This window comes from Camelina sativa, chromosome 9, assembly GCF_000633955.1.
Source record: "Camelina sativa cultivar DH55 chromosome 9, Cs, whole genome shotgun sequence".
NCBI lineage: Eukaryota > Viridiplantae > Streptophyta > Magnoliopsida > Brassicales > Brassicaceae > Camelina > Camelina sativa.
In genome coordinates this window covers 3,551,360-3,574,065 of record NC_025693.1, presented here as the reverse complement: position 1 = coordinate 3,574,065, position 22,706 = coordinate 3,551,360, and the positions used below count along the sequence as shown (strand labels likewise).

The 22,706-nt window shown below is 31.8% G+C and overlaps 5 protein-coding genes and 1 pseudogene across 6 annotated transcripts; 3 read left to right on the top strand and 3 right to left on the bottom strand.

Moving 5' to 3' along the window:
- On the bottom strand, positions 410–1,639 carry LOC104710376 (annotated as a pseudogene).
- Positions 3,304–4,841, bottom strand: LOC104710375 (DNA-directed RNA polymerase I subunit RPA12-like). The gene is made up of 6 exons (XM_010426954.1): positions 4,761–4,841; positions 4,303–4,428; positions 4,166–4,206; positions 3,811–3,879; positions 3,666–3,722; positions 3,304–3,564 (listed from the first exon to the last, which is right to left on the bottom strand). The coding sequence occupies exons 2-6, from the start codon at positions 4,418–4,420 to the stop codon at positions 3,490–3,492; spliced, it is 360 nt and encodes a 119-aa protein (XP_010425256.1). The 5' UTR covers positions 4,421–4,428; positions 4,761–4,841; the 3' UTR covers positions 3,304–3,489.
- On the top strand, positions 5,616–6,651 carry LOC104710374. 2 transcript variants are annotated; one of them, XM_010426951.2, is made up of 4 exons: positions 5,616–5,965; positions 6,081–6,172; positions 6,281–6,399; positions 6,487–6,651. In XM_010426951.2, exons 1-4 carry the CDS (start codon positions 5,767–5,769, stop codon positions 6,545–6,547), a joined length of 471 nt encoding a protein of 156 aa, XP_010425253.1. In that variant the 5' UTR covers positions 5,616–5,766; the 3' UTR covers positions 6,548–6,651. The 2 variants fall into 2 exon arrangements, with proteins under 2 accessions (XP_010425253.1, XP_010425254.1); XM_010426952.2 differs by having other exon boundaries at positions 5,619–5,965; positions 6,281–6,403; positions 6,487–6,570.
- LOC104710373 (50S ribosomal protein L15, chloroplastic) lies at positions 9,425–10,879 on the top strand. The gene is made up of 4 exons (XM_010426950.2): positions 9,425–9,569; positions 9,646–10,012; positions 10,261–10,412; positions 10,493–10,879. The coding sequence occupies exons 1-4, from the start codon at positions 9,486–9,488 to the stop codon at positions 10,724–10,726; spliced, it is 837 nt and encodes a 278-aa protein (XP_010425252.1). The 5' UTR covers positions 9,425–9,485; the 3' UTR covers positions 10,727–10,879.
- Positions 10,913–13,809, bottom strand: LOC104710371. The gene is made up of 3 exons (XM_010426949.1): positions 13,632–13,809; positions 13,073–13,211; positions 10,913–12,077 (listed from the first exon to the last, which is right to left on the bottom strand). Exons 2-3 carry the CDS (start codon positions 13,143–13,145, stop codon positions 11,056–11,058), a joined length of 1,095 nt encoding a protein of 364 aa, XP_010425251.1. The 5' UTR covers positions 13,146–13,211; positions 13,632–13,809; the 3' UTR covers positions 10,913–11,055.
- LOC109126541 (CLAVATA3/ESR (CLE)-related protein 27-like) lies at positions 20,714–21,366 on the top strand. Its single transcript, XM_019230209.1, has one exon. The coding sequence runs from the start codon at positions 20,910–20,912 to the stop codon at positions 21,180–21,182; it is 273 nt and encodes a 90-aa protein (XP_019085754.1). The 5' UTR covers positions 20,714–20,909; the 3' UTR covers positions 21,183–21,366.

Genomic DNA, 22,706 nt, shown 5'->3' with positions numbered 1-22,706 from the left:
TTTTTTTGGTAATTCCTCAAAAATAAATTAAAAACCAAATTATATGGGGGGTTTTCAACATATTTAATGTGACATTTTATAATTGGATTTTTGGATTTCTGGTTTAGGAAATTTATTAATGTTAATATAATTATGGATATTGTAAATTTTTTTGTTATGGAAAATCTGTTGTATATCATTTATATTTGGGAGATTCTAGCATCCATAAAAATAGTTTTGGAGATTGAATGGGTTAAAACTTTAATGAGTAGAATTATTTTTGGTTAAATTGGAATATATATATGTTGTTAAGATTTTATGGTAATAAATGTAACAAATGTTGGTCAATTTAAGAAAGTTTAGTAGTTGAGTTTCTCTCTAATGTTATTTATGGAATTGTTTTAGGGGTTAATGTTGTAAAAAACAAATTAAATAAGTAAAACTTAAAGGGCATAAACCAAAATGTACTTCGAAAATGTTAATATAGATACAAAAAAAGGTTAAATAAAGGTTAAAACATTCAAGGCTTGACAAGTATAATTTATTGAGTTTACGTAAGATTCTCACGTTTGCAGAGTGATTCAAGAAACTAACAGCACAAATAACAGTTAGATTTAGAGTGATTCAAAAAACTTTACAAAACAAATAAACAGTAAGATTTAGATCCACATAATTAAGGTACAATATTGCATGAACATTACTAGATCTAGATTTCTATTCAATCAAACAATTTTTACCTTTTTGTTCGGAAAAAGAAAAATACTAATCATTTCATTTAGATTTCTTGTCAGAGTTGTTCTTCTCTCTAAACCAATCAACCCAATTACGTAAAACCCACAAAACACTAACCAAAATCGCAACCCCTATCACAACAAGCCACGACAACCAAGCCCACCGTGGAACCGCTCCCTCGGCCGCACCGCTGACGTAAAACGCCGCCATATCGTACAAAGCCACCGGACCAGCTAATCCACGAACAAGAGTGTAAAACAAGTAAAAAGGAGGAGACAAAAGCTCCCTCACTTTCCTCGCCATCACGACGTCGTGTTTCCTATACCCGCTGATCGTCCAAACGTTCTGACATGCGCTTGTCACCTCCGCGAGGACCAAGAGGAGGAGAAGCGCGTGAGCTCCATGACCGACGGAGAACCGACACGTGGCGAAGACGTAGAGCGTCGCGATGTGGTGGAGGATGAATATGAAGTCGTTAGGGAGGAAGATTAGGTAGTGGAAGAGATCAACGGTGAAATAAGCCATGCTGAAGTCGAGCACGGTTGATTCCACGACGGTGTTGGGTGAAGCGAATGAGTGAACGGCGGCGTGTGGGGTTGTTAAAAGCGCGTGAGAAGCCATTACGACGGCGGGAGTGCCGTGGAAGAGTGACATTAAGCAGCTAGCTCCTAAATGTGATGATGATTTCCATGACCGGAAATTATGAAATAGCCGATGAGGTATACGGCGAGGAAGAGGAGGAGAAACAACGGAAGTGTCACCGGAGAAGAAGAATAGTCAAACAACGACGTTTCCATGGTTCTGTTTTTTTAAACTGTTTGGTTGTCTAATGTTGAAGTGGCGGTTTTTAAATTGAGAGGATTAAGGGGTGTATTCAACTTAAATTTCTAGTGATTTATGTAAAATTTATAAATGCTATGTTATTCAATCATGGAATTTAAAAAGACTTCTGAAATTCACTGTTATTCAATTATGGATTTTTAGAAGTATACTAAAATCCATTGTTATTGAATTAATTATTTAAAAATCTACCTTAAAATCTTATCTATATATACATTTTTGAAACATTTAGCAAATAAATCCTAGAGTTGCTACTTATTTATAAAGAATTACATTATCAATAAATTTTAAATTGAAATTTAAAACCAATATTTGGGGCTAAACAAAATTTCCTAAAATATATCCTTAATCAATCAATGACTAATTACAATATCTAATTAAATTAATTACAATATCTTCAATTAATTTTTTACTATCCTTATAACCAAACATAATTAAAAGATTTTGTATGAAATATAAAATAATATTTTTAAATTAAAATTACAATTTTCCTATCATCTTTGTTTGATTTATTTAGTTTACTTGCTTCAAATCATCATAAAATACAAAAATTAATGTAACTATATTTTTTTGCATTTTTCGTTATTTGGATTTTGAAAAACATGCATGTCTTACTTAAGCAAGGAAGAAAAATTGTGTTTGGATATGTAGCAGATTAGTTTGTGTATTAATAAAAATTAAAAATTATATCATTAATTGTTATTGAATCATCAGTTCATTATTTTGTTAACACCATCGATTTAGAATATTAGGCATATCTAATTGAATATATTAAATTACGATTATGTAAAATAAACAAGCAGTACTATGTTATATTCTGAATTTAACAATTTAAACTGGTAAACCTAAATTTTTAAACCGGTAAACCTAAATAATATATAGATATAAGGGATATACATTTAAAATTTACAAAACATTAGTCATATATATATATATATATATATAATCTACTAAAAATTTATATTTATATTTTACTTTTAAAAATATAGTTCTGCGGTGTACGGCGGATTAAAATCTACTGTTATTCAAAACAGTTTGTAGATTTGGATTTTAATAATTTTTTGGGATTCTGGAGAATTTGAAATGATTTCTTTAGTTAGAAATACAAAAATACAAATCTCATAGTTTTACGTGGAATTTGAAAGAATTTTACAACAAATCATATCAACCTCCTAAAATCATCAAAATTAATTAAAATCTCATGAAAACTAAAATCATTTGGAATATTAGGTTGAATACACCCCTAAATGATTCGGTGCGGTGAGGTGTATGGAATGTAACAGTACATCTAAGATGTCAATGGTTTTGTAGCCGTTGGATTATGGAGAAAGATTAAGTTTGACGTGAATGTGTATTAGACTAGTTGTGTGCGTGCTTACAAGTTATGCTCTGGAGGCTTCTTTGGATATTCGTTTCGTACTATACAAGATGTGTAAATCACGGACTTGTAGAGCAAATACTCTTTGATTTATTGTATGATCCAACCTTACATTATCCTTTTTTCATGTAGACTAGTACAACACAGAAACAAAAAAAAAGGAGAATTTGTTTTGGTAGCTAGTAAAGTCTATTAAAGACCACGTAGATACGTTTGTTCAGACAGTTTCAAGTGCGGTAGTATAGCCCTCAGTGGAGAAGGTAGAACATGCTTTGGGAAATTGGATCAGAGACATCTTTTACTTTATGAAAGAAAGGCTATACTACCGCACTTGAAACTGCCTAAACAACCATATCCACGTGGACTTTACTAGATGATTTTAACAGCTACTGATGATGATGACATTGAATGTTTGAGTTCGTGACATAAATGCAAGAAACTACACATAAAGTTCTAATGATCACACCGGATATGAAAGTTGATAGATAATATTGATGTAAGAAACAAAACTGGTATGCTCCGTGAAATCTGAAACACATGTTGGAGAGATGATTATAACCTCAACCTTCTGTGAATCTATGACTACAATTGGGGCAAGTGTAGTATGTTGTCTGTCCTTCATCCGCTGATCTCGTCTGCAAAAACCAGAAATATCCCATGAACACAACTCTTTGAAACTGAAACAAAGAAGACAATAACTTGAAAACAAAGAATCGAAAGCTAGAGTATTATATACCTGTCTGGTTGTGTATACAAGCTCTGGGTGCTGGCATTTCTCGCACGCCTTTTTGATCTGCAAAGAGACGAATCATCCATCAACATCACAAGCCATGGATTGAGAAAGAAAAAACGTGTGATAGATCTGTTATCTTATTACAAACCTTTGGTAGCTCTGCTTCTTCCTGCGTCTTTTCACCAAAGAGAGATATTCCTAATTCTCTTCTGATATCCTGTAGTAAGCAAAGAGCATGAGTTGTATGCTAATGTTCATGATAAAATGTTCTTGCAAGAAATAACAAAACAGTCTCTAATGTTCAGGCCTGAAACTAACTACATAGCAGGAAATGATTTTTTTCAATTTATGTGTGTGTGTTCATAGCCTAATAACAATGGACTAACACAAACCAAGAGCATAGAGAACATTACAACTCAGTGAAACAGAAACCAAATTTACACAACACAGCAGCTTATGAATAACATATAGATTAAAATATATGATGCAGGAAAGAAACATACCTCAGCAGAAACTGTGTAAGCTATGTTCTTGTCAATGATATCTGAAAAAGCACAAATAACAAAGTTAACCAACCAAGAAACAAGAAAACAAAAACTGTTTCGATTTTGATGATATAAAGAGAGAATTTCATGGATACCTTTAGCATTTCTCGTTGTTTTGCAAAGTGGACATTCTGCACACTTGGTTGATTTCAAAATCAGCATATTCCCACACAACCCACAGAACAAGAAACCACTTTCTCGAGACTTCTTCATTACAGAACCTTTTTAACACAAAAGACACCAAAAAAAAAAAAATATGTGCTAAACAAATTAAGTAAAGTAATCATCTTTAAGCTTGATATCTCCATCAATGTCATGTAAGACTTGAACTATATGTTCTAAAACATCAAAATACAACTAAGAACTCCGTTAAGCTCATACCCAGAATCTAAAAATCAAGACTTTAAATCCATTGAAGTTCAAAATTCGAACTAACCAAGCGACTCATACGTCTACTTAAACCATTGAAAAAAATGATTGTGATAAAAAAGATATGCATCTAGAAGCTCAAACAGAGATATATTTCAATCGAATTGGAGAATCATCAAAGTACCTTTGGATTACGATCGAGAATGCTTTTCGCAGAGAGCGTCTCGAGAGACAAGTAATCTAGGGTTTAATGGTAGACGCAGAGCTTTTATAATGGGCTTGAAAGAAGGCCCATTTGAAACCGTTATCGAGCCTTTATAAATAAAAACTAGAGCCCACCAGATCTTCGGTGGTTACTGGTTAGGTAGGTAGGTTGTAAAGGACAATGAGCTAATTGTGTCCATTGAGCTAATTATGTCCTTAGGTTAATTTTTTAGGTTTTATAATTATTGCTGCCAACTCTAAGAACAATGATTTTTTTTAAGTGATCAGTCATCACTCATCACTGGCGGTGAATCAGACAAAGAAGATAATTGTTTTTATGTTGTCATCAATGGCGTGTTTTTGGCAATTACCAACCACGGTCCACTCAAATTAAACCATTTTATGAATTAATATCTCTATCAAGAATTGGTTGATAATTGTTTTTAAAGTATAATATGTCATGTTGTCGAATGAAATCATATTATTCGATTTTTTTTTCAGTATAATATTACGATAAATACTTTAGACTAAATGTGTTCGGATTAATTTGGATTAAACCTCTAACTAATCCTTTGAATCTTTCAGTAAAAAAAAAACTAAAATCCTTTGAATCTTTCTGTGAATGTTTTTTTTTTTTGCAAACGCATTACGAATTTATAAGCATCCGAACTAAACCTAATTAGTGATCAAGCGATCAATCCATAGAGTTTGCAAATTTGTGGGACTGGTCAGTGGTCAATGGACTTGATCCATATCCATATTTATTACCAATATATCATGTTGTCCAACTTATTTTATTTTGTAAATGAGAAGAAGAAAGAATCAAGTCGTTAAACCATGCTTTTCGATTACCCCAATCACCTAAGATATATAATTTTTTTTATATATTACTCTCTTTGATGACATGTTAATCCACTTCTAAATAATACTATAAAGTTGCACCTTGACAAGAGGTTTTAGCAGAAGAAGAAACAAAGAGAGAGAAGATGAAGAATGTTATGGTGATTATTGACGAGAGCAACTCGAGTTATGATTTACTCATTTGGGCTCTTGAAAACCACAAAGATACCATTGAGAGCTCTAAAGTTTTTGTCTTTGCAATACAGCCACAAAACTCCTTTACTCCTCATACCGTGCTCTCTTCATCAGTAGGCTTTGCTCAAATCTTCTATCCATTTTCACCTAGTAAGTTTTTTTTTATCGGCTAGCTAATATCTTGGAAATATTCAAAAAAAAAGAGAGATGTAATATTTTTGAAAGCTAACTTTTTTATGTGTGTTCTCTTGAGTGGTTTTTGCAGATTCAGAACTCATAAGATTGGCTCATGAAAAGAATACGAAAATTGCTTTGGGTATATTAGATAAAGCGAAGAACATGTGTTTAAATCATGGGGTAATAATCTCTTGACTAAATCATATAAATATTTAAGTTCCTTAAATATATCATTTGATGATATGTTTAATTAGTCTCATGATCTCATCATAATTTTGTTGAAAACAGATTAAAGCAGAGACATTTACAGATGCTGGTGACGCTAATGACTTGATCCCAAAGATAATTCAAGAGCGACAGATTGATGTATTAGTTATGAGCGGTCAACAAACTCAAAAACTCAAAAAGTGAGTAAGTATTATTTTTTTGTATTCAGTCAAAAAACTTAGTAGTACGTAAATATTGGATAACTCATAACTTTTAAACAAATGCAGGTGCTTATATAATACAGATTGCTCTCTTGTTGTTGTGAAGAAAAGACTTGTCAAAGATTAAAGAAGTTACGAAACCCCCTAAATTATATGTTTTCGTTTGTGATTGAGATTATGTAATGATTATTATAGTTTGGGTTTGTAGTTGAACTTATCTTATAATTTTATGGGTATGTATATATATATATATATATATATATATATATATATATNCTTATTGGCACCGGTATATTCAACTAAATGGCCCAATCAAGAGGTGAGCATTGTCCCTTGGCATAGCTTCTCAACAAACTCACATCGAGTCGAAGCTCAAGGATCCAAGTGGTCACACATGCATCTCCTTTTTGTTTGGATATATAGGATCTTCAACCACTTCATCATCATCACAGACAAGTTAAAAATTTTAATATTAGAACATCAAAATATGTTTTTTAAAAAGTATATTGTTGACAACTAGTTCGAATCTATATATAGATTTTTGGAGATATTTAGCAAATAAATCCTGAAATTCAAATCTATTTTCAATCATGTCATTGACATTAAATATTTTTTAATTTATAATTTATTATTTATTAAATTATGATAAGATTTCTGATTTTTGTAACAATTATTTCCCCATAACTTTCTAAAAAAATCGGAACTATTATTATTAACATTAAATACTAATTTGATAATTAATTAAATAAATACAAGTATGTCATGCTTTTAATACAAAATCAGTGTATACGATTCTTTTAAGATCATGTATCCACCTAATTATCTTTCTTAATCCTAAAGTTTGTTACTATCAGGGACAAATGGAGGTATTAACCTTTTTCATGTGTCCTATATGAAATCGAGCGTTGCTTCTTCATTTAACGCTCCGATCTGAATCATTAATTTAGAAGTTATCACTTGCGACAATGTTTTGCTCCTGCTTGAGAACATATTATCAATCTCTTCTTGAACTAACTTTCAACATATTATTAATCATTGATGTTAGTAATTGTCCATGTTCATAACAAGATTATATATTAGAGCAAGTGCTAATATTATTTATAACAAGATTATATATTATAACAAAAACGTAAAGTAAGATTCTATGTAAAGTAATGTACACCAACATAAACATATAATTAGATGGTTCATTTGTTTTACCAGATCCTATAATGTATAATTTCATGTTTCAAATCCATTTACTAAATTAAATTGTTTATCATGCAAAAAACAGTCTTATTTTCTCAAATTTAGACTTAGTTAAAGTATTTACGCAACACTCATTATTACTAACTAACCATTCTAATCATAGCTTGCTGAGGATGATTGGACTGCCTCTACTTAATTAGTTTGTTGTTAAGGGTCACCTACACAACGACAACATTTTATTAACATAGTTACTAGCCATGTCTCCTTAGCTTGAAAATAGGTGGTACGCCTTATTTTGTTGTGATTTAATGGTCACCTACGAATAAGAATCATTTTATTTACATTGATATGAGTCATTATCATGTCTATTTTATTTACAGATCAGCCCCAACTTAAAAAATGTGTGTTTTTTAATATGCAATCTTTGTTGCCAAAATTCTTCTATTTAGAGTATATGAGACAAACAAAAAAAAAAATTAATACGGAGATACTCATATTTTTGGCAACAAAGGTGTCAGAAAAGGTTGTTCGAAGTAGAAGCCGAGACTCACCGGAGCTTCGTCGGAGCTTTGTCGGATTCATTGGATTCTCTTTGTTGAGGTCCAGACGTCTTCTACTTTACCGAAACTAACAACTCTTCGTCTAATATTTTTTTTTTTACTAAAATAGCATAATTGTCATCGTATTTACTTAAACAAATCAGAAATATGATTTCTTCATTACAATGATGTTCTTTATTTGCTAATTAAAATTTATTCTGATGTTTAAATCATTTTCAAAATATAAAAAATTTTAAAATTATAGGTTACAAATTACTTATATATCAACTTATAGATTAAATCTTTAAAAATACATTAAATTAAATTATTTAACTTTGAAAATAAATCAGGTATTCATAAAAATGTAACATGTAAAAGTAAAAATTATCTTGTGGATTACTAAAGTAATTTAAGTAAATACTAAATTAAATGTTTCTGCCAAAAATTGTTTTAGATATATTTTAGTTTTAAATATCACCTGACGGGTTGTATAGCAGGACGGATTTGGATTGATATAAATATAAATTAAAATATTATTAATTCGGTGTTCATTATGTTATTATTTTATTAACACCATCAATATGAGAATATTAAAAATTTAAATTAAATTAGGATTATGTAAAAAACAAATATCATGCAATGTACCACAAATTAATCCTAAAATTAACAATCTAAATATAAAACACTAAATAAAATCAACAAACAATTATAACTTAAAATTTAAAAGTTTTAGTTTAAGAAAAAATTGTCCTGCGGTAAATCTAGTTGTTCAACAAAATCCAAATATCATATTACAAGACTGTATCTTGTGCAAATAAATGTAATAAATTGAATCATACTGGTTTAAATTACTTTCATTCTTTTATCGATTGATTTTTTTTTATTTTTTTTTTAATTTCCATTCATTACTTAAAAAAAGTCATACAAAGTCATCGAGTATTATAAACAAATTAAAATGATTAAAAAACGAATACGATTAGATATAAAATATCATTAGCGAATGATTAAATCAAAATCAATTGACAGTGAGTGAATTGACTCGTTAATGGATTTGACTTCCTTCTTCGTGCTCGAACTTTAAAGCATATGCCATCTTCCACTGTCTTCTATCTCGAAAACTAAAATGAGACAGAAACTAAAATTTTAAACTCGAACGGTTTCGGTAAAAAACTCAATATGGGCTAAATGTTTTCACTAAAAGGCCCAATAAACAATTGAGTGCTAAGCTTGAAAACGCCGTCGTTTGGTTTTAAGTTTCTCATAAAATTTATATCATCTATCTCCTCCCTCATCCTTATCCTTGAAGAAGCTTTTTTTTTCTTGTGCCCCCCTGTGACCATGGCTGCTCCACTCTCAATCTCATCAAATCCTCTCACCTCTCGCCATTGTTACCATCTCCACTTCCCTTCCACTTCATTCAAGGTAACCAATCTCTTCTTCTTCTAAAGATGTCAGATTACACACTCACTCGCCACTAATTCCGTAGAAATGTCTACAGGGAAATGTAAGCGTTTTGGGAGCAAACCCAAGTCAGATTCTTTCTCTCAAACTCAACCAAAAGGTTAATCAAACGAGAAAGCAATTTGCGAGACCACTTCTTGTTGTGGTAAGCCAAACGGCGGCTACGTCGTCGGAGGGAGCAGTAGCTCCGGAGAGATTCCGTTTGAACAATCTTGGACCTCAACCTGGTTCAAGAAAGAGGCAAAAGAGAAAAGGTAGAGGTATCTCTGCAGGACAAGGAGCGAGTTGTGGTTTTGGTATGAGAGGTCAGAAATCAAGATCCGGTCCTGGGATTATGAGAGGTTTCGAAGGTGGTCAAACTGCTCTTTATCGCCGTCTTCCTAAACTTAGAGGAATCGCCGGAGGTAACATTCTTCTGCTTGTTTTGTCTTCTGATTTTACCAGAGTTTGTGATGTAGGCTAAGTGTTCGATGAAATGTCTCACTCACAGACTCTATTTAATTTGGTTATGCTTCTTACCGTTTTATTTGGTTAGGGTAGAATTGGGAACCAAAGATTGAATTTGTATTTGTGGTAGTAAAGATCCTTCTTTGATCCATACCCTTGTTTAGTTTCCTGATGCATTCATGGTGTTGTTGTGTTCTTTAAACAGGTATGCGTTCAGGATTACCTAAATACTTACCGGTTAATATCAAAGACATCGAAACAGCTGGATTTCAGGAGGGAGATGAAGTTTCATTGGAGTCACTGAAGCAAAAGGGTTTGATCAATCCTTCAGGGAGGGAAAGGAAACTTCCTCTCAAGGTTAGTTTTCCAAACTTCTTAGTCCATCATCTTTTTCTCTATAATTATATAAACGCTTTTGACTGGTCTTGGATTTTCAGATTTTGGGTACCGGAGAACTAAGCATGAAGCTCAACTTCAAAGCTCGTGCCTTCTCGACACAAGCAAAAGAGAAACTTGAAGCTTCAGGATGTACACTCACTGTGTTGCCCGGAAGGAAGAAATGGGTTAAGCCTTCGGTTGCAAAGAACCAAGCACGAGCAGATGAATACTTTGCCAAGAAGAGAGCTGCAGCAGCTGAAGCAACAACTTCTGAGCCTGCAGCTTCTGCTTAAATTACTTCATTTTCAAGCTCTTTTTTAACGTTGTAAAGCTGCAGAAGAGAAAACAATTGTGTTTATGAGAAGCGTTTAATTACAATGCCTTTAGTCTTTTTGTATGGTTATGATGTTTACATTATGTTGATTAAGAGTTCATTATCAGAGAGATTTGTAAACGGTATAAATTATTTTGTTCCTCAATAGTCGAAACTTTTTTTTTCAATCTCCAAATAAATTTTACAGAATAGGGTTTTCATAAGTGGGGTTATTACTACAAACGTTTCCCCCATTTTTTTCTTCTCCATAAACTCTTAAACATAAAATTGGTAGATCTTAAAGAGGCATCACAGCTCTTCTTCATCATCATCATCGTCAATGAAAGCTCTTCTTCTAGTACGACGTCTTCGGGATCCAGACTCTTGTTCATCAGAAGATTGATTATTTTCCTCGTCTCTAGATGATGTTCCTGTATTACCTTCATAGCTCTCTCCCCAAAGCCTTGAAGGTCTTGAAGTTCTTCTCCTCCCACCAATCTGTGACCTAGCTCTAGATGTACCAGACCAGCTACTCCTTGGGCCACTTGACTCTGGTCTAAACACGCGGATGAGCAAGAACACTGTGAGCAAGCCACCATCATCAAACAGACTCAGTTCGTCACTACTCCTTTCTTCTCCTCCAAAAGAAGATTGGAGTGTGCTAATTAAATCACCTAAATCTCTCTGCCTTTCTAGCCTCCTCCAGCTTCTCTGTCTCTCTGGATCTGCTTCTGATGGCCTTACTCCTGGATGTTGAACCCTTGCGTGCTTCCTCAGATCAGAGTACGTTCCGCTGAAATCACAAGTCTCACAAGAACAGCTTCTATGTTTTGAGTTCATGAAACACCGAGCAGCTTCAACTACAACCCATTCTTTTATATGTCCACGGCATAACGGGCAAGTAAGCTTAGGTGGTTTGTTTTTTTCTTGATCGTCCTCTGTTGCTACAATACCTTCTTCTCTGCTCTCACCTTCTCCTAAAGTCACAACTGTAACCTCAGACGCAGCAGCCTCTTCTCCTCCTAGATTTAAACCAGCAGTTGAGTCTAATGCTACATCTTCTACAGTCTCAGTTGTTGTTGTTGTTGTTGGTACATTACTTTCCTCTTGGTCATGAAGTAAAGACAAAGAAGGTGGCTTCTCTTTAGAAGCTTTACGGAACTGATCAAAACAGTTAGAATGGCGATGGCTAGTGTCACACATGTAAGGACGACAGCCGTTTTCATAGGAAGAACAAATGAGAAGAATCCCATTGTGAGGATGTTCCATACAGACAGGACAACGAGCCTCTTCCCATTCCTTAACTTGTTTCTCACTAGGCTTCTTCAAACCAAGGNGAAAGCTCTTCTTCTAGTACGACGTCTTCGGGATCCAGACTCTTGTTCATCAGAAGATTGATTATTTTCCTCGTCTCTAGATGATGTTCCTGTATTACCTTCATAGCTCTCTCCCCAAAGCCTTGAAGGTCTTGAAGTTCTTCTTCTCCCACCAATCTGTGACCTAGCTCTAGATGTACCAGACCAGCTACTCCTTGGGCCACTTGACTCTGGTCTAAACACGCGGATGAGCAAGAACACTGTGAGCAAGCCACCATCATCAAACAGACTCAGTTCGTCACTACTCCTTTCTTCTCCTCCAAAAGAAGATTGGAGTGTGCTAATTAAATCACCTAAATCTCTCTGCCTTTCTAGCCTCCTCCAGCTTCTCTGTCTCTCTGGATCTGCTTCTGATGGCCTTACTCCTGGATGTTGAACCCTTGCGTGCTTCCTCAGATCAGAGTACGTTCCGCTGAAATCACAAGTCTCACAAGAACAGCTTCTATGTTTTGAGTTCATGAAACACCGAGCAGCTTCAACTACAACCCATTCTTTTATATGTCCACGGCATAACGGGCAAGTAAGCTTAGGTGGTTTGTTTTTTTCTTGATCGTCCTCTGTTGCTACAATACCTTCTTCTCTGCTCTCACCTTCTCCTAAAGTCACAACTGTAACCTCAGACGCAGCAGCCTCTTCTCCTCCTAGATTTAAACCAGCAGTTGAGTCTAATGCTACATCTTCTACAGTCTCAGTTGTTGTTGTTGTTGTTGGTACATTACTTTCCTCTTGGTCATGAAGTAAAGACAAAGAAGGTGGCTTCTCTTTAGAAGCTTTACGGAACTGATCAAAACAGTTAGAATGGCGATGGCTAGTGTCACACATGTAAGGACGACAGCCGTTTTCATAGGAAGAACAAATGAGAAGAATCCCATTGTGAGGATGTTCCATACAGACAGGACAACGAGCCTCTTCCCATTCCTTAACTTGTTTCTCACTAGGCTTCTTCAAACCAAGGCTTGACTCACAACACAGTGGCGATAATCGTCTATACCTATCCGACCTGTCTTTCTTCTCTTTCGGCATGTTGTTGTATAACTTAAAGGAATAGCCTTTATAAACTCCTTGTTACGAGGCAGCTTATAATTAACCCTGCAATAATAAACTAACTTCCCCATAAGCAACATCATCAAACTTAAAAATTGTTACTTTAACAACAATCCAGAGAAGAAGGAACAAAGTTCGATAAGGGTAACTAAAATCAAGAACAGATCTATACAATACAAAACTGCAACAGCACAAAAAAAAAAGCAGAGTTCATTCATAATAGCCTAAGAACAAGGTGAATCGGATTAGAGAACACAACAAGCACGATAAAAGTCTCAAGAGGTCCTATTGTTCAAATCGAATCATCTAATAGTTGGATTAAGAAACAAAACCGACCCAGATCAGTACGAATTCAATACAAGCGAGAAGAGAAGTGAATCAACGGCAAATGTTGCAGAAACCCCTAATATAATCTGAGAGAGATAAGGCAGAAGAAGAAGAAGAAGAAGAAGAAGATGAGATTACCCGACAGAGAGAGAGCTTTGTGACGATGGTGGTGGAATTGGGATTGATATAAATTAATATGGAGGAAACCCTAAATCGGAATCGGGCTCCTCATTGCTCTCGAGCCATTGAGGTTAGAGAGAGAGAGATAGACGAGGATGATGAGGCGGCGCCTTCTTTTTACTTTACCTTTTTTTTTCTTTTTTTTTTTCTTTCTTCTTCTTGAGATTATAGTATGTATATATATAATTTTATTATTCGGTGTAATAATATGTATTTAAGGAAAATTAAATATTGAAAAGATTTGAACAAAAGACAATTATTAACAGTGAGACCTAGAGAGATTGATGATATACTACATGGCTTCTTTCTAATAAATGATTAATGAATAGTCTTTGTTTTTTTCTTCTGATTTTAAAGCTAAATTTGACTATATTTTATCATATGATATTCTTATGTATTAAACTTGTATTATAATTGTTAGAAAAAGTAGTTTAATTGAAAGAAAAATTAAAAATTAGTTTAATTGTAGAATTTAATTGTCACAATATTGTTGAAAGAAAAATTGATGTCAACTAATAATATTTGGACAATTTTGACAAATACACTAAATAATTACAGAAATTTGAGAGATATAGAACATTTTAAAATAGAAATTTTACAAAAATACACACATTTGTTTTGATTTATTAAGTAAATTAACAAAAATATTATTTAGCATTTTTTAAATATATTTTCTATAATCAAAAATATAAATTTATCATAAATCTGGTTGGTTCTCTTTGATTGTACGATAGTCTCTACTATTAAGGGTTTGAGAGAGTTGAGTTTTCAGTTCCTAGATGGATGTGGAATGGGTCACAATTAGTTCTGGGCATTCGGGTACTCGGGTCGGGTTCGGATAGGAACCGATCGGGTTCGGGTTTTTCGGGTAGAGGAGTTTAGGACCCAATAGGGTAAACAGAAAATATCGGTTCAGGTTCGGTTCGAGTCTTACCGGGTTCGGGTCGGTTCGGGTCTAAAATTTCGGAACCTATAAATACCCAAAAAAATCGGATATCATTCGGGTTCGGGTATTTTGTACCCGATTGATTACCCAAAATTTAACCCGAAAATCTGAATTTTACCCGATTATTCAGAAATTTTAATGTTAAATATTAAAATAAATTTTTTAAAATAAATATTTTTAAAAATATAGCTAAATATTTCAATATAATTTTGGTTATTTTGAGTATTTTCATTATTTTGATCTAAGAAAAAATAATATTTTTGAATTTTAAGTTGTAACTTTGAATAACAATGTTATATAAAAATATATATAACTAATATTCTCTATATATGATTTTATTACGGGTATGTCGGATATCCATTCGGTTTTCGGTTCGGTTCCGGATTTGGTTCCGGTTCTTTGGGTTTAGGAGATTAGGACCCAATAGGGTATTTTACCGGTTCCGGATTCGGATTCGGGTCCATATTTTCGGGTCGGTTCCGGTTTGGGTTTCGGGTCCGGTTTTTTTGCCCAGACCTAGTTCACATCACACGTATTGTTAAAGTTTTTGTATGGTATTAGTGGCACCGGTTCAATTTGGTGTATGAACCAGCTTAGACTTGTTTAGTACACTTAGTCTTAGACCATCTCCAATGGTTTTCCTTATTTTTTCTTCTATAATAGGTGAACTCTATAAGACCATCTCCAATGGTTTTCCCTATTTTTACCTCTAAAATAGAGAAACTCTTAATTGACAAAAAAAAAATAGAGGAACTCTATAATAGAGCTGACTTTTGTTCCAATGGATACCTCTATTTTTTCCTCTAAAAAAAATATTCCGTAGAGATTCCTTTTTATTTTATTATTATAAAAATTGCAAACTAACCCATTTATTTTAGTACTTTTGAAACTTTCATAAAATTATGATATTACTTAAATTTTTAACATTCATAAATATTATTTAAATATCACATTTAATAAAAGAAATACATTGCATCATATAAAATAATAAAAGTGTTAAAAGTTTAAGGACATTAAATATATAATTTATTTATTTTGACCATAAATATAAAAGTGTTAAAAGTTCAAGGACTATTTTATAAATAAAAAACTCTATTATAGAGGAAAAAATAGAGTTCCTCTATATATAGAAGAAAAAATAGAGATCTCTATTATAGAGGTAAAAATTGAGATGAGTTGGAGTAGATTTTACTCAAAAATAGAGTTAAAAAGCAAATATAGAGGTGGGTTGGAAATGCCCTAATAGATGTGAGTTTTATCCAATGGTCCTCTATAAAATAGAGATTGCTATTTTTTCCTCTATTTATATTGGAGCCTTTGTAAAAAAAAAATAGGGTTCCTCTATAAATAGAGGAAAAAATAGCAATCTCTATTTTAGAGGTGAGAATAGAGAACCATTGGAGTAAAACCCACCTCTATTATAGAGAAATTCTATACTAGAGGCAAAAATAGAGGACCATTGGAGATGCCCTTAGACGTGAAGTTTAACCATGTTTACTGTAAACCCGATCGAGACCTTATTATTACATTTTATCACATCTTTTTGCTGACTTGTTCAACTAAAGAACCGAATGATGATGATGATACATGAATTATTGGATCTTTGTTTGCGTTCTAAAGATATAAACTCTTAGGTTGTGAATAGTTGTCCAGTACGCTCCAAACTAGACTAAAATCGGACCAGTCCGCAGTTAGTACGTCATTCACCATTCCAGACAAGTATACACTTCTCCATACTATACAACTCCATACTGTATAATGTGTGAATTATACTATTGGTCCGATTATTTCAGTTTACTCCAGAAAACCTCCATACCAATAGTAAAAATTGGGTAAAACATGTTCAAACTAGTTGAATCCTAGTACTTTTATCTCATTGGTTAAAGTTGTGTTTGTTTGTACTTTCTAAATATAATCTAGATCTAGAGAGAACTCTCTTCTCTTTACTCATTGAAGCTCTTCAATCTAAAACTCTTTTTAATCAACAATTTATCTCATCTCAAATTCATAAGTAAGTTTTATTTTTTCACCTCATTTTCTTTTTAGTTTAGTTTATAGTAGATATTTGAGAATTTATTAGTTAATTTCTTAAGCATGATGAGCTAATTTATTATTATATATATATAATATATTATTATTATTACTCTGTACTAATTGAATTTATTTAGCATTACACATATCTTTATTTGATCTTATTTTAATAATTATATTTTTTTTTTGGTCAAAATAATTATATTATTATTACTCTGTACTAATTAGAAAAAACCAGATCGAAGATACACTTGATTATTATGAGTGGTATACTCATAGAGGACCGTACCAAACAGGGGGAGGATTAGGATGGCAGAATCTTCGAGACCGTATTCAAAATGAAAATGCTGCAAACATACAAGACAATATTGCTGATTATGGGATGATCAGAATAATAGATTTCGATTTGTAGTTTTTAAAAAATATTTTGTAATAGTTATTAGTTAATTATGATTAAAAATATTATTAAAATTGTTTTTAATCTTTTTGTACACACCACTTCATACCATAATTCGATTTTTACCATTAATAATGATATGGTGTTATGCATGCTATTGTATGGTGTTATGCCTACCACTGTTTACTCCATACTACAGTCCATTCTACTCTATACTAAAATGGTAGTATGCACTATGTAGTATGGAGTGTATGCAGCAACAATTCAAAGTCTTACCAAAAGAACTGGTACTTCCTAAAAACAAGATTCCCTAATTCTTTGATTAAAAGACTTTTTTACAGATTTGAAATCGGTCATCACTAAACCAATAATAAAAGTGAACATAGGATATATTTCTTTATTTATATATTAGCATATACATAGGATATGGCCCTATTCTTTTTTGTGTTGCTGGATCAGCCACTGCGACACGTTATAACGATAACAATAACGTCAATCAAAAATCAAAACGACAACGGCAGTGGCAAGATGATGACGCAGACGTGTTTATTAGAGTGAAAAAACTATCGCTGAGGAGAGAGAAGAATCGTCAGAATTTCTGACGACCGTTGCGACATCTCATTTCAACAGCACAGCGACTCTTATTCACAACGGCAGCGATGCTTCTTCGTAACAATGAGGACTTTCCTTGTTTATTTTTATGCCGCAGTCGCTAATCCAGCAACTTAAAAAAGAACAGGGCCTATATATATATATTTTTGATAAAGAATTATGAAAGGTCCTCCTCAATTAAATTAATATAGATTTAAAATAATATGAAATTACACATTCTTTTTTTTTGTTAAAGATGAAATATTACAATATTCCAATATCATAGCCATAATAGATATGTGTGAAAAATGTTATATGCCTTCAAAACGTATATTGAACTGAAACTTTAAAAACTAACTTAATTTGAAATGGATGGAATATATGTAATTTAAAAAAAAAATTGTTGATTTAAAAAAAAATCAAGGCTCACGCTTGTTTATGTTTTTTTTCTTCTTTTAATTTTGTAATCCAATTTGCAAAATAAGCGATAATTAATCGTACAATATAACTAGGAATTATTGCATTCTCATTTTTTTTTCTTCATTCGCATAGAGTATCTATAAACTTATTTAAGCAACCTTTAAACAAATAACCTTATTCCATGTAAAATATTACATAAAATACCACTGTATTTTAATACAAAATATAATAACAGAATCTTAATATTAATTTGTTGTAACCTGAAAATGATTATCCAAAAAAATAGTAATTATTAATTTATTAGATTACAAGAAATCATGAATAAAATAATTTTAAAATTATTTAATAAAATTATTTTGAAATTATGTAATAAAATAATTAAACAGATTCTATTTATTATTTCAGAAATCTTAGGAAACAATAACAAACTATTTAGAAAATTATAAAGCTTAAATTTATTTATAAAACTAAAATTAAATATTTACATATCTAAATCATTTAATAATAACAAATATATTAAAATTAGGATACAACATTGTTTATATTTTTTATAATATATCTATATACTTATTTAAGCTATGTTGTTAAAATTTTAACCAGTTCTGATGTGACATATTACGAAAATGCTATTATATTTTAATTATTCTAATAACTAACAAAAGAAAAGTTTAGATTTGTTTACAAAATAATAAAACTCTATTTATTGTTTCATAAATCTGAGGAAATAATAACAATTGGCTAAAACTTAATTGTTTATACACAATATTCACTATATGAACAATACTAAGTGTATAATATTGATAATATACATAACTTAATTGTAATTTTCACCTATAAAATTAATATACAACATGTTATACCAATAACTTCAATTTGTAAATTTGGTATATTAAGATCTCTAAACACGATCACATCAATTTGTAATACCAAATCACGGGTCAATACATGTTTTGTTGGATTTTTTTGGCTTTACCGAATGTATAATTAATAAATTTGATATTGCACCAAACCAAAATAGTAGTACCAACTACGGGTCCAAATCAGAGTATGACCTTAATTAAATTTAATATATGATTTTATAAAATGTGAAGAATTAGTAAATTTTCTACTATTATTTTGTAACAAACAAATCCAAATTTACATAAATATTTCCTCACGCTGGTAACATTATTCTACAAAATATTAACGTGTATTTATGAGTCGGGTAATGAGACGGGTAACGAGACGCTCAAAAATTAAATTAATATCCAACACTCGATCATTATTATGGATAATATAATTATTATACCCTTCACTCGACCCTAAAGCTGCAGGTATCTTTTTCCGGGACGGATACAAATCGAAAAACGGATCCAATACGGGTATCGGTAGTAGTTTCCATGCCTACCTATTAGTAGTTTAATATGAATCAAAATTCACCATATAGTACTATATTATATAACATGTAAATAAATGATACAACATAAACATAATATTAACAAATAACAAAATAAAAAAAATTCTCCGTGCTACCAAGTATGGGTTATTATCTAGTTAATTAGTATTATTGATCGTCAAGTCAAACGTGAAACGTCTCACCTTATTTTGTTTGTTTGATCACATATACGTTATGATGATATATCCATAATTATATAATTCTTTGTCTGAAGCATTACAAAAAAGATTTTGGTATCACATACTGATAATGATGGGATCTTGCATAATTCTGACACGAAGAGGAAGATGCGGAACAAGGCAAGAAGAAGAGACGAAAGTAAAAAAGGAGAAAGAGATGAACAAAACAAACACAAAACGGCAAAGTGCAGTTAATGAAACGACACCCTTTTTCCAAACTCTTCTCAAACAATCCAAACTCATCATTATATTTTTGTGTTGTATTGAACATTACCAAACGTAATCACTATTTCCTTACGTCACATTTCTCCAGAATTTTTCTCAATAAATACAAGAAGCTTACGTTATAATATACTATAAAACTTTTTCGTTGTTGGTATATTTTATTTTTTGTAACACCAAGTAGGTCGTAAACAATACAATAATACTGTTATTAGTTTTAATTAGTCAAGAATGTTCTCGTCATGTATCAAAAAAGATAATGGTGACACAATTTCTTTCTTATATTCAAGATCCAGTGATCCACATTCAAACCTACTAAATTCACAGTTTCGTGTATAACTGCACTTATATATTATTACATCAATATTGTTCTAAAGTTAACCTATATATTCTACCCCTATGCAAATAGCAAAGCAAACTCCAAAACGACAACAATTTGAAATTCATTCCAAAAATGGGTAAGTACGTTGGTGGGTGATGCATTTATTGGTTTCTTCAAATTTATGTTTTCCCTTATGTCTAAAGAACCAATACAAAAATTACAAAACAAAGATATGTAATTCTTGAAAAATTCCATAATATAAGAGACAAATCTGTTTGAAATAATCAATAATTTACATATGCTCGTACTGGCTTAAATAATATTTACACAAACACCAATAATAGTACTATACCACTGTTAATCATAATTAGATATGTGAAATATGTACTAGTAATAATAGAACTAAAAAAAAAATCTAAATTAATAAATACTCAGATCTTGTCTTGTATTTATATATACCCATTCACGTGGGCCATTCAAATTTGCATGAAAGCCACTCCTCTTCTCACAAAACAAAACTACAATCTCTCTTTCTCCCTTTCTCTCTCTCTCTCTCTCAAATTCAGAAACAGTCACAAAAGATAGATCTAACCCAGAGAAGAGAAGACAGAGAGAAAGAGAGAAATATTGATGATTAGGGTTTAATCAAGAAGACAACTTTATGTTTATGTTAGGGTTTTTTATGTTTGGGATATGACTCATGCTCGAGAATGGAGAAGCTCCTTGACTACTACTCTACTAATGGTGATCTTGCTTTCTTCTCTACTCCATCTCTTCTGTGTATATTCACGGGTAGGGGCAATTCGGGTATCTCTAGAAACTCCGGCTCCGGCTAAGATACAAGAAGATCTAATGAAGAAGTACTTCGGCGCCGGAAAACTTTCTCCGGTGGATTCTTTTGTCGGAAAAGGGATCAGTGACAGTAAAAGAATGGTACCAAGTTGTCCGGATCCTCTGCATAACTAGTAGAAGCAGTTTCTTGATGTTTTTTTTCTTTTCTTTCATTATATCTTTATTTTCTTCTTGTTTTTGTTAATGATCAATCAACTAGTGTATTTTACCCAAAATACCCACGTTTTTCTTGTTTATGTAAGGGAAAAACGAGGGTATTTTGGAGATTTTAAACACTGATCTATAAACATTTCATATATATAATTAATTTTTCCTTTGCAATATTATAGTTTATAGTATAAATTTTATACTGCTTTCTACATTTTGATTCTGCAAATACTATTAATTAAGAAGAGGAAGAATATAAAACCCTAATATTTTGTTGTTTACATTTTAAGACAGGGTCCTGAATTTAAAATAAGTATTTCTGATCATTTCTTCTTGGTACTCGTCACCTCTGATGATATTAAATTCATTACCAGCGAATCAGATTAATACTATATAAATATCATTGGTTAAAACTATGTTCCAATTATTACACATTCATAGATATTTTATAGTTGTATATACAGTATGTGGTAAACAGTAAATCTATGACATTGATGGATATAGAGAGAGAGAGATGGTTTTGGTATATCAGAATGTTTGTGTGATTTAATATGTTTTTATACATTCTTATATTTTTCACCAAACCGCGGGAGATTCTATATCATATAAATATTCACGGATCATACTCAAGTTAACTATATTCAATTGCATAGTCAAGGATAATATAACTTCAAAATGTGTTACTTATATACAGTATATGCACTTATTTGCAACGATAATCAAAAGTAAACCACCGCAAGAAAATTTGGGGAGCAAAATGCAAAATTATGCATGGAAAGATGTTTAGCAGCCATCAGATCGGTTGACTTGCTCCAGCAGGAAGTGTAATGCTGCTGACCGTAATGTATTATATTATATATATGTCACAAAAAGCTGTTTGCTTTTACCACTGACCCAATCCAAAAGCTTTTCCTTTTTCCCCAACCTAAAAGGCTCTAGAGTCAAATTTGTCTGATTAATAACTATAGACCTGTTTTTATTCTTTCTGAATACCCTACCTAAATAAATATATATGTTTAAGTATTAGAGTTTTTTTTAATGGTTAAATGCAGTTCTATAATTCCAATGTAAACAGTAAATTTTGAAACCGAATTTTTTACATTTCTGCCACATATATTTTTTGATTTAATTACTGAAAAAAAAATATGAAATTTGAACTTAAATAATAAACATGAGCATATATATACATATATATACATATATATATATATATATATATATTGTATTAGGTCACTCGGTAAATAGGATAAAGGGAAACACAAAATTTTACGTAAAATCATTATGGCATTAGTTCTTTTTTTTTTTTTTGGTAAAGATCAAATCATTCTGATGCACACATTTGTCTACCGATCACAGATAATTCTATAAATCGATTGATTAACGTAAGGTAAAAAAAAGAAAAGGGTTAATTACCATTGGGATTTGCAGACTAGATGCGAAGTTAGTGAGACGAGACATCTGGATTTTTTTGACAGTCACAAAATGATAAAA

Bases quoted from the DNA above. Each gene is read 5' to 3' on its own strand.
- LOC104710375 (XM_010426954.1), bottom strand. From the start codon at position 4,420: ATGAAGAAGTCTCGAGAAAGTGGTTTCTTGTTCTGTGGGTTGTGTGGG. The intron at 3,880-4,165 runs GTATGTTTCTTT...TGCTTACTACAG, and splicing joins CTTACACAGTTTCTGCTGAG to GATATCAGAAGAGAATTAGG. The intron at 3,565-3,665 runs GTATATAATACT...TGGTTTTTGCAG, and splicing joins TTGTATACACAACCAGACAG to ACGAGATCAGCGGATGAAGG.
- LOC104710374 (XM_010426951.2), top strand. From the start codon at position 5,767: ATGAAGAATGTTATGGTGATTATTGACGAGAGCAACTCGAGTTATGAT. The intron at 5,966-6,080 runs GTAAGTTTTTTT...TGGTTTTTGCAG, and splicing joins CTTCTATCCATTTTCACCTA to ATTCAGAACTCATAAGATTG. The intron at 6,400-6,486 runs GTGAGTAAGTAT...AAACAAATGCAG, and splicing joins CAAACTCAAAAACTCAAAAA to GTGCTTATATAATACAGATT.
- LOC104710373 (XM_010426950.2), top strand. From the start codon at position 9,486: ATGGCTGCTCCACTCTCAATCTCATCAAATCCTCTCACCTCTCGCCAT. The intron at 9,570-9,645 runs GTAACCAATCTC...AAATGTCTACAG, and splicing joins TCCCTTCCACTTCATTCAAG to GGAAATGTAAGCGTTTTGGG. The intron at 10,013-10,260 runs GTAACATTCTTC...TTCTTTAAACAG, and splicing joins ACTTAGAGGAATCGCCGGAG to GTATGCGTTCAGGATTACCT.
- LOC104710371 (XM_010426949.1), bottom strand. From the start codon at position 13,145: ATGCCGAAAGAGAAGAAAGACAGGTCGGATAGGTATAGACGATTATCG.
- LOC109126541 (XM_019230209.1), top strand. From the start codon at position 20,910: ATGACTCATGCTCGAGAATGGAGAAGCTCCTTGACTACTACTCTACTA.